Source organism: Grus americana, chromosome 23 (assembly GCF_028858705.1).
Source record: "Grus americana isolate bGruAme1 chromosome 23, bGruAme1.mat, whole genome shotgun sequence".
In the NCBI taxonomy this organism is placed as follows: Eukaryota; Metazoa; Chordata; class Aves; order Gruiformes; family Gruidae; genus Grus; species Grus americana.
The window spans coordinates 3,707,693-3,721,156 of NC_072874.1; the positions used below are offsets into that span (position 1 = coordinate 3,707,693).

Below are 13,464 nucleotides of genomic sequence, written 5' to 3' on the forward strand. Positions count from 1 at the left end.
TCGGCTTCCCCATCTTTTGTACGTTTCTAATAACCATAATCTTCACAAGACTTTTCTGTTCAACAGCATCCCCCCACAGTTAAGGCAAGAACCATCTCTTCAAGTTCACAATTTATTCAGTAGGAACTATGCAAGCTGTGCCGTGAGAAAAAGACTTCAGATAGCGAATAACCATTTGCAGAAACACCAGATCTGCTGGCCTCCAGTCTCCGACAAAGGACAACGTCATTGCACCAAGTGAGCCCGCTCCCCTGAAAATTACCACCATCTCTGGTGCTTGATGAGAGAAAGAGCTCAAGACTGAACAGGTTGGCTTCTAACAGCACATAAATCTAAGGAGAAGATGCTGTTAATCTTCATCGGCAGTATGAAGAAGACTGAAGTTTTACTTCTTCTTTCCACTCTCTCAATACCAGTTATTTTTAGCAGCTCTTGAACAAGACTGGAGTGAACTAGGGGTGGGGATGAGAGAATCACTGGTTTAATCTGAGCCCTAAAAATACTTGCAGGTTCAAAGTTATAAAAGTGAAAAAGAATGAAAAAAATAATCTGTATCTGAGGGAGTTCTCCATGTGCAAATGTCAAGTGTTTCTCTAAAAATCAGGTAATTCCACTTTACAGATCAGAGTAAGCAACTCAGCCCAGAGAGCTGACAGCAAGTCGGTATGAGATAAAAGGGAACAGCGCGATGCATAAAGTCTCCTCTCATAGTCAGCGCACGGCAGTCTCAGCGCTGGAACAGCACCTAAGACAGAGACCTGGAAACAACACTGACCTACGCTGGAAGTAGTTGAGTTTGCTACAGCCTGCCAGTTACTCAGACACCTGGTAGAGAGAGAAAACAAGCAGGAAGATGACTGCCACGCTCCTTCTCCCCCCACAACTACTATAGCTGCCCCAAAAAGCTGGGTGTCATCACATACAAGGAGGTGATTCTGGGCAGCTTCGATCCGGGCAGATTATCGGGGGGGCTCCTACCCCACTCAGGTGAATTTTACTGCTGTCCAAGCACTGTACGAAGCTACTGTCCCTGAGCCCAGTATCCCTAAAAACTGCAGCTCGGAGCCTGTCCAAAGATCAGCAGAACATGTTGCACAGCGATTGCATGTGACATGAGTAAGAGAAAGGAAGGAAATGGAGTTATTTCTCTGGTTTCTCTTCCCAGCTCCCAAGCCGGGCGCAGGTTACACAAGCCCTGCATTCCACTCCTCCCAACTCCTCCGTTTCACCTGCAATCCTGCCCTGCCGCAGCCCCAAAGTTTCCTGCGCTTCCCTTGCCCTCCATTACTCACCAAAAGCAGCTGGATTTACCGGTCTCGAGAAGTGCGGCTGCCCCATTAGATTCTTTTCTAAGCAGCTCTCCGGGAGGGGGAGAGAGAGAGGGGAAAAAAAAGTCTACCCTGAGAAAACACTTTAGTCCTTTAAAATGATAAATCCACGCTCCGGACTGAGAAAGAGCCTGGTGAGCGAGGTGCCTGCCAACTCTCAGGCAGCAGCATGGGTATCCAACGGTCCAGCGCAGGTCCTGTTCTCCCCGTACCCCATGGCCGGGCACTTGATTCTCATAAATAGGCGTCCGTGCCAGCTCCCTTCACGCAGGAATGCCTGTCATTCCAGAACCGAGCTGGCTAGGGCTGAAGCTCAGGAAGGGGAGGAGACAGCCAGCCACACTCCAGCCACTTAGCTGCATAATCCAAATCATCAACACCCCTCGCTCCTTCCTCGCATCAAGTTTAGCAAGAAGAGAGAAATGCCGAGAGTAAGGAGAAAGGGAGACCCGATGTTTTGCTCAAGGAAGAGCTTGGAGAAACCACACATGCTGATATATGGAGGGGTTTCACCTTCCAAACGGGATCAAGGAAGTAATACCATACCTGAGCCTGCAAAATACAAACCAAGGCTGTGATGAATGAGAAAGCGCGGTACTCTAACTGTTGTAGGAGCTGCACTATCCTGAGAGCAAAAGGAATTTCAAAAAAGAGTGCCTGAGCTGATATGCATCTAGCCAGATGTATAATAAAAATACAATTTCATAGCAATTCCTCTCTCCGCTAAAGTTACCAGGAAGAAGGTAGGAGCACGGAGCGTGTCTTCTCATTTAATTTCAATTTAACAAAGAAAAATTTAAATTTACAAAGGAAAGTAAGTTTATTTTTATTCACGTGTCACATCTTGATAGTTAAGGGAACAAATATCCCCCTCAACATTTGCACTGCAATAACAAAAGATCTCCAGAGTTTAAATATGTCCATTTGGATTCTTTAATTTTTCATCAAAATTTGTGTTGGGTCTTCAGTGAACCTACAGATCATTTCTGAACACCACACCACGGAGGAGTGGAAAAACCTTTAAACATCCTGAAGCTTAATCTTAACTCAGGGGAAAAGGAAAAAACAATTTTCAAAAAAAAAAATACAGGAATTTGCCGCAGCATCACACCAGTGAATACTCAGGAACTTGAACCCATCCAACACATCCAGGTTTGTTCCCTCCACTGTAGGAAGGGCTGTAGGAAAAAGCAGTTTTAAACACACCAAGATTTGCTGCAGCCCTCGAGGTCCCTTGTCCTTGTCAGGCCAGCAGCTGTAGTACTTCAATATCACCGAATATTACTCAGGCAGCCAGGAACAGCTCAGGACAAGCTCACTACTGCAGTTGTCCCAATGGTAAAAACCTTCTATTCTGGGAAACAACAAAATCCAAAGATTGTCAATTTGGGCTGGTGCAGCTGGGAACAATCAATGCTGCGTGTTAGTCAGAACAGACACCCGAAGCGAACGCCCGCTTCACAGCGGCGGAGATCGCCGCTCACAACCGCATGTCATGGTGGGAGGCAAGTTTTGCAGCCAACACACCCCAGGAAAGGGAAGGGGGTAGTTCTGATATCTAATAAAACTCCACCTAAGCCACAAACACACCTGGAAGACGTTGATGCTCTTGGTTCCTACACTAACATACTAGACATGCCATCGAACGACTTGCAAAATCCACTCCTCCCTCCCGAAGCACAGCTGTAAAAACACGGGAGGAAGCAGGACACCTCTGCACCTTCTCCACCAACACCAGCACCCCGCTGGTCCTTAACCCCTGCCTGCTGAGATGACCGCCGTCCCCACGAACAGTAAGAGCAGGCGGAGGAGCAAAGGATCAGCAGACACGTGGGGGTGGAGGAGCAAATAGCACTCTCCTCCCTCGTGCAGAACATATGGACGTTCCTGAAAGCGTTGCTCTTCTCCGCCTCCCACCACCAGACATCTCTGTGCTCCAAAGAGAAGCCTGCATTTCTTTCTGGTCAGCCACAGTCAGTCAGTCTTCCAAGTACTTTTGATTTTCATTGTGGGCAATTAACACACTGATTCACAGGCATGCTCCACCTCATTTAAGACTCTTTGCTTTGAAACAAAGAAAAAGCCATTTTAAAGCCATTTAAATACTCTGCCATCTGGCAGAGACCCACAAAGTTTGGAGATAGAGGCTGGAAGACTTCTCCAAGTCTGTAAATCAGCTGTCCAGCTTGGAAGGCGGTCTGGAAAAAATATCCCTACATCTGGGAATGCTACAGAACACTAAATGCTGCATCTAGACTTGCCTGACTTCCAAGGAGATTAAAGCCATTGCATTTTATATTGCTGTGAATTAAGAGTGCACAAAGCTCTGCTGCAGAACAGATGACACATGGTAGGTTGTTATAGCACAGCAGCACAATCATATATGCCTGACCCTTTATTTCTACATTAGTAAAACATGAAACGTTAGCTTAAATTTCAATGACAGAGATTTAAACTGATACATTTAAATTCACAGCAGCTGCAGGCCAAGAGTGGGCACAACACTTACTCAGGCTCTGGTGCCACACAACAACTCACTAGGCAGTGAAAAGACAATCCTGTAATAAAGCCCTTCCGCATTTCTGTATCGTTGATCAGGCCTTACGAACCATCATGAAGAGAATAACAAGACTATTTGTCAAAGGCACACGTAATAAAATTTGTACCAGAAGCATTAATATTTGCCTCCAAAATGCAGGGCTGCGGTGCTCAAGGAGGAGTATCTATCAGCCACAACTCTCTCTTGGGGAAGAAAGAACAAAAACCCCACCAGAAGACGCAGAGAACAGCAGAAATCCAAACCAAAAGGAACACCAACAGCATTATTTTCAAGGTGGACTCCTGGCCAGAAAAACCTGCCAGCCCATCCTCCAGTTCCACCTTTGGAAAGAAAGGTGTAAATCCTACACCAGCAGACACAATGCAAAAAACCCCCCCCTCGTTCCTGTCTCAACTCCAGCCTGAGGACAGAGCATAAGAGCAGCCATACTTACTGTGCTCTTAAGTAACCCTTTGTATCCAAAGTGCTTTGTTTCACAGCTGGGGAAAAATACAGGACAAAGCAACCTGGCCAAGATCCCTGCCAACAGCACATGAAGAGCACAGAGCACCCATGCGTGGGGTTTAGCACCCCATCTAATAAGCTCTACCAACGGCAGCGAGGAGACAAAACCTCAACCTACATCCAACGGCGTATCTAGGATAAAGGAAAATCCACATTTCAAGCAAGGAGAAGTAACAAATGTCCCAAATGCCCATAATAACACAGAAGGGCCACCTGACATGACAGCAACCAGAAGAAACCAGAGTAAAGCCTTTACTCCTCAGGGACAGGTGACCTTTACGAGAAGGAAGAGCTCGGAATAGCAAAGAGCTTTCTACAGCAAAGCAAAAAGGGATATGGCTGATAGTCCCTTCAATACTTTCTTCTAAAAGTGTAGTAACCAAGAAATCCCAGTTACGTGAACATCTGACAGGATTTCAGGGGAGTCAGATGGCTAAAACAAAACAACAAGACAACCGGTTACGGGCACTAAAGGCCCAAGAAGTGGGATACATCGTTTTCCTCTGAAGCTTCGTTTCCCCTCCATCCAGACTGGCATCCCATTAAAAACCCAACATTCACATATTAATAGTCTGTTTATTTACATTGTAAAAGAAACTCTCCTGGATTGTTTCACTTGAAAATCTAATGAAACCCATAATGAAGACAAATATTAGCTCCTCTAATAAAGACACTGTTGTTCACATTTCAGTTCACACCAACATGAAACACCGCATTCATCTGCGGTGACTCAGACATTTATGTTCCATGATTCAGCCACAGGAATATTAAAAAGGACTCTTCCATTATCCCATCCATGCAGATGGAGCTGTCTATTTAAAACCAGTGATACTGGGCGTTCTCCTTTAGAGCCCATCAGGAAAAGAGTCAACAGTGGCTACAGGATGTTTAAGGCTCTGGAGATGCACCCACTCGAAATACTAACACAGGTCCGCGGCACCATTTTACCAGGAGGATTGGTAGGGAGAAAAAAGTGGCAGCACCATGACCCTGGATGAGTTTCACCACAATCGGTCTGCTAGCAATCCTCAGTAGCTTGGGAAGAACACGAATATGAGAAAAACCCCATAATATATATACGTTAACAGCTCTGGCTACCTACAAAGATGACCGTTTCTGGGTTGTGCTCCGAAACAGAGCATGTGGCAGAGTTATTAACCATGACAGCAGACCAAGGGGAAGCAAGCGGGTGGGAAGCCAGGCAGTCGGTCTGAAAGGTCACAAGGCAACACAACGTGACGCTCTTCCTTTCTCCTCACATGGTACTAAAAGTCAGCCCGATACCCGGTGTGGAAATGGAAAATGGTTTATTTATAAGCCAGCTGGCATCGCATTGTTTAGGTTCTGTATACTTTGATGAAAGGGCGCTGGTTCGGATGAGACAGAAAAGTGAGGTAACCTCTCGTATACCACGTGATTTCCTCCACACTTCCTGTGGCATTTCCAAGAGGGAAACTCCTATTTCCCAGAGCGTTCCAGTCCCCTCATCCCCACCAATCAGTCAGCACGACAATAGGGGCTGCTTGATCTCAGCAGCGGATCCAGGACTGTCTTGGTGCCACCACGTACGTGCTGGTGGTGGGGAAGGTGAGCAACCCGTGTCCTACAGAAGCCCAGATGTTGACTGGGACGGAGCACAGCCGGAGGAAGAACACTGCTGCGGGCTCAGCAGCAGCCTCTGCCAACGAAGTGACTGACAGCACGTTCAGCCTCATGTTTAGGAAGGGAAAATAAAGCTGAGGACATGCTCCTGTAAAGCCCTGTGATCACAGCGGGTGGCTGGAACACAAGGAATCGCTTAATTGTCACAAGGACTGGGCTAAAGAAAATTATGTAGTAGGTCTTGGGGCCAAGAGGAGCTTAAGGCCAAAATATCCCCCAGCCTTGTTTTCCAGCGGAGGAAGTGCAACTTTTGATGAGAGCACATTTCAGTCAGTACTGAAAACATATCATCTTCAATGTCTCCTCACCATTCACTGTAATTACAACACATGCTAAGTATGTGAAGGAACGCTAAGCAATAATGTAATCCTGACAAAATTAAAGATTCAGTCACCTCTTGGCTAACTTGATCACTGCAGTGATTCACGGCTATGCCATCTTGAGACAAGGGAACCTCCAAAGCTGACAAACTACTTTTTGGAGTACCTTGAAGCAGCATTAAAAGAAACACTGGTCAGAAGCCAAAGGAAGCACAGATATAGGACACATTCCAGCAAAGCATCAGGCATCAGCAAAGCATCAGCATATTCCCAACAGTGAAGCACTCGGAGGCAGGATACCCATCTGCCACTTCCAGCTAGATTATTAGGAACACATTAAGCAAAAACACAGAGAAGAAAATTACATTAATTATTCCATTGTTTAAGGAAGAAACAGGCATGGCATTTAGCTTAACTCTTGTCTAACCCTCTCCCACAGCAAAAACTAAGATACTCAGAGAACCACCTATAAACTGACATCACCTACAGCTTCCCATTGAAAACACTGGAGCTAAAGAATGACAAAACTAACAGAGCTTCAGCGCAAATCAAAACTATATTCCTCCCCTTTCAAACCACTGCCCGGCACGTGCTTTTAGGACCAGCACAGCCCAAATACACAGTGCTCCAAGCTAGTGGGAGCAGCACAGATGACACATCCTCCATGTTAACTACCTTACTGGCCAAACCTAACTCACACACAAGACTTTACAGCTTTATACAGAAACTATTCAAAATCACCGAGTCCTTTGGCAAAGAGGTCAGTCCATCTACGCCACCTATAAAACTGATGGGACAAACTCTGTTAAGTACTACACTGGAGAGTGCAAATTAACAGCAAGAATATCAGTAAATATTAAACCTCTCAAATAAGATTAAATGGAAATTAACCCTCAGAAGTAGCACTATATTTAACTCTAGAAGTTAGTCTGCAATGAAGAGGTCAAGGTCCACAGGCTAGTATCCCTGCTCTGATTCATTAAAAGACTCATGATCCCAAATTTCTCTTCCTACCTCTAATCCTTCAAGATGACAAACTACGCCCTGAGTCAAAAGCCTCTCTGCCCACATGCTAGCTGAAAAGGCAGACAGGAAGGTTTCTCTGAAAAAAAGCCTTGTTTCCTCTTTTTAACATTTCACAAAAATCTCCACAAGCGCACTCGCTCTTCATATCCAAAGATGAAACTGCAGCAAAGCATTTTAGTATTTCCACCCCAAAGGGCTCGTTGTAGGCACGCCACCCCAATAAGCCAAATTATCCTTCAACACCTAGAGCTCCTCGGTCTGAAATTACTTTTTTTCCAAATTACTGCACAAAGCCAGACAGTGCCAGGGCATCCTACCATCCTTCGCGCACTTGGCTATGCCCAGGGAGACTTACAAAAGCGCCTTGGTTTAGCTTTTGGGGAACACCCAACTTCCCCACCGCACCTGCTCTGCTTTAATTATTGACTAGGCTAGAAGCTCCTTATTAAAATGCAAGGCAAGTTTGGCACACAATCTGAGCTTCTGATCATCTTGAGCAGATACATTGGGAAGAGAAACCCAAATTCCCTGCCACAGTTCAGAAATTAAAAGAAACAGCATATAGATTTGGTTTAAGGCACTTAAGTTCAGCAAGAAAAATACTTTTTTGCACCCATGCAACTGAAAGCTCTCATAAAATTTGAAATTTTAAACCACAACTTTAGATTCACACACAAACAGCAGGTTTAAAAGCTTCCTTTCAAGCGTACTATGATTTACAAGCCATTTCTACCAGAGTGAATCTAACAGGTAATTACAGGTTTGACCTCCTTCTATTGCACAAATATGCCTTTTGAAACAATGCGGATAAATATTTGCCCAATACAAGACAACAACCCCAAGAGGAACCATTCCAGTTTATCAACTTTGTGATTCATGTTGATACAAGCTTTATTCTCTATTTAAAGAACAAGATAACACTTAGGAAGTTCATCTAGCCAAATATGTTTTATAGATCTACCATGGACCACCCTCAACAGTGGCACATCCAGACCACGGGTCGCACCCAGGCAAGAGCCATCAGCAACCTCAACTCTCCAAATATTTACTATTGCTCAACCACCAAGGTGTCTCCAAGCAGCAGCGAGGCTTAAGATCGAAACACGTTGAGTAGAAGATTGCTGCTAGCGTGATTAAAGCAATGCTTGGTTTTGTGTTGTGAATCATCCCCTTCCTTATTCCTTTTTGAATTGGCTCACTGAGGACTGAATTATGGAGGCCCAAAGGAGCTGACAGCAAAATGCGAGCTCCCTATCTAACCCCCTTAGGCTCCTCCTAAAATCCCAGCCCCTGCCCTGATGTTCCTCTTTTCTGCCACCACCAAGAGCTTTAGTGAAAACAAGACAGTGGCAGACACCAGCGCTAAGCATCATCCCAGAACAAGGCACAAAAAGCAGACGTGACAATCGCAAACAGGTAGCTTACGTCCCAAGACGTACGCAGATCGGGTCCCCCAAACCAAACAGTGTTTACGCATTGCATTGACTCACACGAGCTGCAGAGACAATGCCATGGCAATTATTTACAGTGTCAAGGCCATTTCATATAATTCAAGGAAATGTCAAGAGATGAGATAACACCAACAGTTCAGGAGGTCCAGCTAATCATAACCTTGTAAGAAGCTGTTTCTCCCACAGTTGTTCCCCTTCTTGTAGGAACATGTTCCCAGAATCCTCATTTCACTTAATTTCATCTAATTTTCTTGCTCCTGCATTTGTAGAGCACCAGCAGTGACCTTGTTTAGTAATGAGAAGCACCATACCAAAACAGCGGCTGAAAACCCTTTTTGCGACTATCAAATGATGTTCCCATCTACTCATGCTTGGCATGGTTGCACGTGGGGCTGCAGGCACCACTGCCCAGAGGAAACGCGGTTAAATTGAAACAGGACTGTTTCTGCCAGGAAGAGGTTTGACTGTAGCCCAGCACGACCACTGCAGTCCATCAGGACTGGCTACGAAGCAGCCAGCAAAAATGCCAACAGCCGTGAGCTCTGCTAGGGTGAGCTACTCAAATATTTACTCACCTTCTCAGACACATTTCGCAGCAGAAGAATTATAGCACACTACCGTTTCAAGTATGTAAGCTAACAAGCTTACAGCCAACCCATGTGAGCTGTAGTCCTACCTTCACTTGCAATGCAGACAACCCCCAAGTCAGTGGGCTAGACAGAGCGGCATGATTCACCTCGCCCCTGGCCACAGCAGCCTTTGTAAGCCTCGCACCTACGTTAAACACCTTGAGATAGGGGCTCGGATCAAAGAATCCCACGTCAGAGATTAGGCAGCCACAGAGCTCCATGCTACATCCCATGGCTCCACGAGGTTACAACAAGCTTCCCAATGCTCAAAGAGGTCAGTGCTGCTGATTAGGGAGAAGGATCTTACAGGCAAGTATCAGCACAAAGTCCCTACCATGGCATCCACCAAAGAGTTCCCACCTCAAGATCCACACAGCACGCAAAACCGAGCGGCACCAAAACTCAAGTTCAGGGGTTTTCAGCTTGCAGGAAGAATGAGCAAGAATTATCTTTAAGGGGTCCAAAGAGAAGTCACTGAGAAAAGCAGGCATGTCTGAATTAACTTCAGAGGGGTCCGTGCCTCCTATCAGACACTGTTCAAAGGTGCACAAATGAAAAGTTGAAAACCACAGCTCTGTAAGTGTATTCTTCAAGCAGTAGTTATAGCAAGGATACATTAGAGCAAGCATGTGAACTGGTGCACATTTAGACTGTGGAAACATAAGCATTAAACCATATCTCCATGCACTTTAGTTTTGAAATAGGGAATTTGTTCTTGTGCTAGATTCCCATCTAAAGCTTGCAGAAGGCACTAGCTCTCCCTTGCTGTATGAATGCCATCCCTGGGCTTCCCTCAAGGTCCCTGAAATTATACAGACTGTCTAAAATCCATCCCCTTACCAAAAGCAGGGCTAGCTGGCCCCTGGGCACTTAAACTGAAACCTCAGATGGTCCAAAATCCTAGGTGGCCCATGTCTTCTTCCTGCCTTCTTTGGGGCAGCCCAGGCACATGAGTCATTAGCAATGCTGAAGCTCATTTCTGCTGTAAGGGACCTCCTCGGGGCTTCCAAAACAATTCTCACCTTCATCAAGGGAGTAGGAAAAAAAACCCCACAACTAAAAGATCACAAAAAAAATATGCAGTTCTTAACGAGATTCAGATCAGCCTTCAAAAAAAATAAAATCAAAGCTTGGGAACTAAAAGCTGACTGACCCTTTAACGGAACTTTCCCATATTTATGGAAATTTCTGGTTTGGCACAAAAACATCTGTTCATTTAGCGGGTGTTGTAGAAATCACTTCTTTAGTCTAGCGATGCTGAGAGACCGACCTGTTTTATTGTTAATTCAACCTCTTGACTACAGAGAAGAGGAAAAAAAACTGTTTTCCCTGACTTTGAAACTCAAATTCTAATTCTCACCAGGGTGCAGGTCTTTACCTCTCACACGATACACGGTAGCCTGATTTTTGTCCGTAACTGCAGAACCAGAAGTCACTACATTTTGCCCCACTGCAACCAAGGACACAAGCTGACCTGGCAGCAACACCACCATTGTTCCAGCTCATGACAAACCCCGCAGAAACATCAGGCCACTAAAATTTGGAGGTCTGTGGGCCCAACAGGAAAGCAATCACATCCACAACGAACGTCATCAAATGACCAAATATGCATCAAGGCTTTTCCCTGTCCTCCCCATGCGATCATTCTCATTCTTGTGTTTTCCTGACATTGATTACCTTGCAATTTATCAGACTGCTTAAAAATAAACTCAAGACAATCCTTTTAAAAACCCCACCAGTTACTTTTGTTTAGAACAATTGTTACAGGCTATCACAGATGCAAAATTATGCTTTCAAACCAGAACTGATTACATTTTGCAAATATGATGGCCCGGGAACAGTCTCCGGCACAGGAACTCACTAAACTGCAGATTCTTGATGCCAGGAAGGCATGACGAAGGGAAGTCTCCTTTTATACTTCTTGTTCTTCAGTTCTTTTCCTAAACGTTTATTTAGGGATGGGCTCAAGGGATCTTTGGCTTCATAAGGCAATAGGGTGCTCATTATCAAACTCATTTAAAAAAAAAAAATCCAGCACCACTGGAAAACAGTGCCTCAGACACCACTTCCCAAAATTAACTCTAGGAAGACTGATCAATACTGAACAGGAAAATAAGAAAAAGCCCTGAACAGATAGGGAGTGTCGAGGGTGCCAGACTGACTAGAATAATCCCATTATAGAGTTATCCAGAGCAAGCAGTTTGCTTAATATTTGCAAGATAACAGGATTAACTTCATGTTCAACATCCTTTCAGCCTAATAATTGCAGAATCACTCCTAAGGCCCTAACGTCATTGATTCAACAGGGCATTCCCATCAAGCCCCCACCAGTCCCAGCTTTGAAAGCCCGTTCATTAGCATCGGCATCTTAACTTAATTACTTTGAGAGATTTTTTCCTTTCCTCCCCAAAGCAAAATGTAACTTAACGCCTGCAACGCAGAAGGCTTGAGTAGAACAAACTTCTGCCTTCCCTCCAGGAAGGGATGATGTTTACTTCCCTAATCACCAATCCCGTCTCCAAGATGTTAAGATCAAAGGGCTGGGGGGTGGTGAGAAAGGAGAGCAGCTTTTTCAACATTTTGGTTGAATTTCAATGAAAATCATCGCAGAGGCCGGTTATAGTCCTCTCAATGATCAAGGGTCAGACATCTGCCTCACTACCTTCCTGAGATGGGACGAAGGTGTTGATCTACCCCTTGAGATCAGAGCTACCAGCAGATCCGTCCAGCAAGGAGCACGACAGAGTCTTCAGGACTTATTTTCCTTGCCAAGCCATGACTCACTGTTCATCCAGCTTTGGAAAGGAGTCCCTTACTGCTGCCGTGCTGGGGAAGTAAAAGAAAAAAAACACAAAGCAAACAGTACACAGAGCCGTTTCCTAGCCCGCGGGGGAGAACCACAGGAACCGGGCGTGTTTTTCTACAGAATTCTTCTATGGAGCATGGAAAGTTATTAAATTCCACCTTTTCAAGGGCAGGGGGAGATTTTTGTTTGGATGTGCTACACCGATTAGGCCGCCCTTATTATTTTGCCCCTAACCTGATGCAAACGCAGCACGCCGCTGAGTCACCCCCCCAACTTCACTGCATCCTGCCGGCTCACCGCCTGTGAAAGTTGCCATACACGGCCACTGGCTGCACCTTCATGGTTTATTTCTTTTTCCCCCCCAAAAAAAGCAGGGGAACCCCAGGGTGTGCTCCTGCGGTGGGGGAATTACAGAAACCCAGGTTTTACCGGGAAGCGCCCTGGCAGGGGGTCAGGACATGCGGTTCTCCGCTCCCCGGGGGCGAAGCCACGGCACGCAGCGCTCCGGGACGGGAGAAGGGGCCGCGCCGAGCCCGAGCCCCCCCCGCACGGCCCGGTCCCCCGCTCCCCGGCCCGGTCCCGCCCCCTGGCGGCCGCAGCCGGTGCGTCCCCGTGTCCGTCCCCCGCCCCGGGGCGTTGCGGAGCTCCGGGCCGGTGTCGGGGATACACGGCCCGGGACAAACGCACGTCCCGCCACAGCACCGAGCCACCGAAGGAGGAAAGCGATGGGGGCGGAGGGGTGCGGGGGTCCGCGGGTCCCTGGGGAGGGGCTGGACTCGGTGCCACCCGTCAGCGCAACAGGCAGGGAGAGGAATTTGCCTGCTGTGTTCATCCCGTGAGAGGAGTCTCGCAGGCGAGGTCCCGCCTCGGATCTCAGCACCGATTCTGGCCTCTTTACGTGAATTTAGCACAAATCTCCTTTATTTCCATCTCGAGTTCTCCAACAACCGCTCTGCAACCTCCCAGGTCACCCCACACACCTGAGATGAAAGCAGGTTTCCAGGCTGAAATGGAAGACACTGGGTTACATCAAGGTACAAAGCTGTACCTTACACAGCCTAAGATGAGCTCTAAAAGGCACCAGGATCCACTGCTGATCCTGAATGTGCAAAGCTCAGCTCAGAAACAGAACAGCCCAAGTACCAACAGGCTACACAGACCTTTAAGTGGAATTTAGT

At 46.4% G+C, this 13,464-nt stretch overlaps 1 protein-coding gene across 8 annotated transcripts in view; it reads right to left on the reverse strand.

Annotated features, from left to right (window-relative positions):
- PHACTR4 (phosphatase and actin regulator 4) overlaps positions 1-13,464 on the reverse strand; it is a 78,163-nt gene that overhangs the window by 21,913 nt on the left and 42,786 nt on the right. The window contains exon 1 of one of the 8 annotated variants that reach the window (XM_054802072.1): positions 1,293-1,627. The exons of 6 other annotated variants lie outside the window; for them this stretch is intronic. In XM_054802072.1, the coding sequence (XP_054658047.1) occupies positions 1,293-1,338 (46 nt within the window). In that variant the 5' untranslated portion in view covers positions 1,339-1,627. Of the gene's footprint in view, positions 1-1,292; positions 1,628-13,464 lie in introns of those variants that run through there. One more of the 8 variants, XM_054802066.1, reaches the window with a different exon arrangement.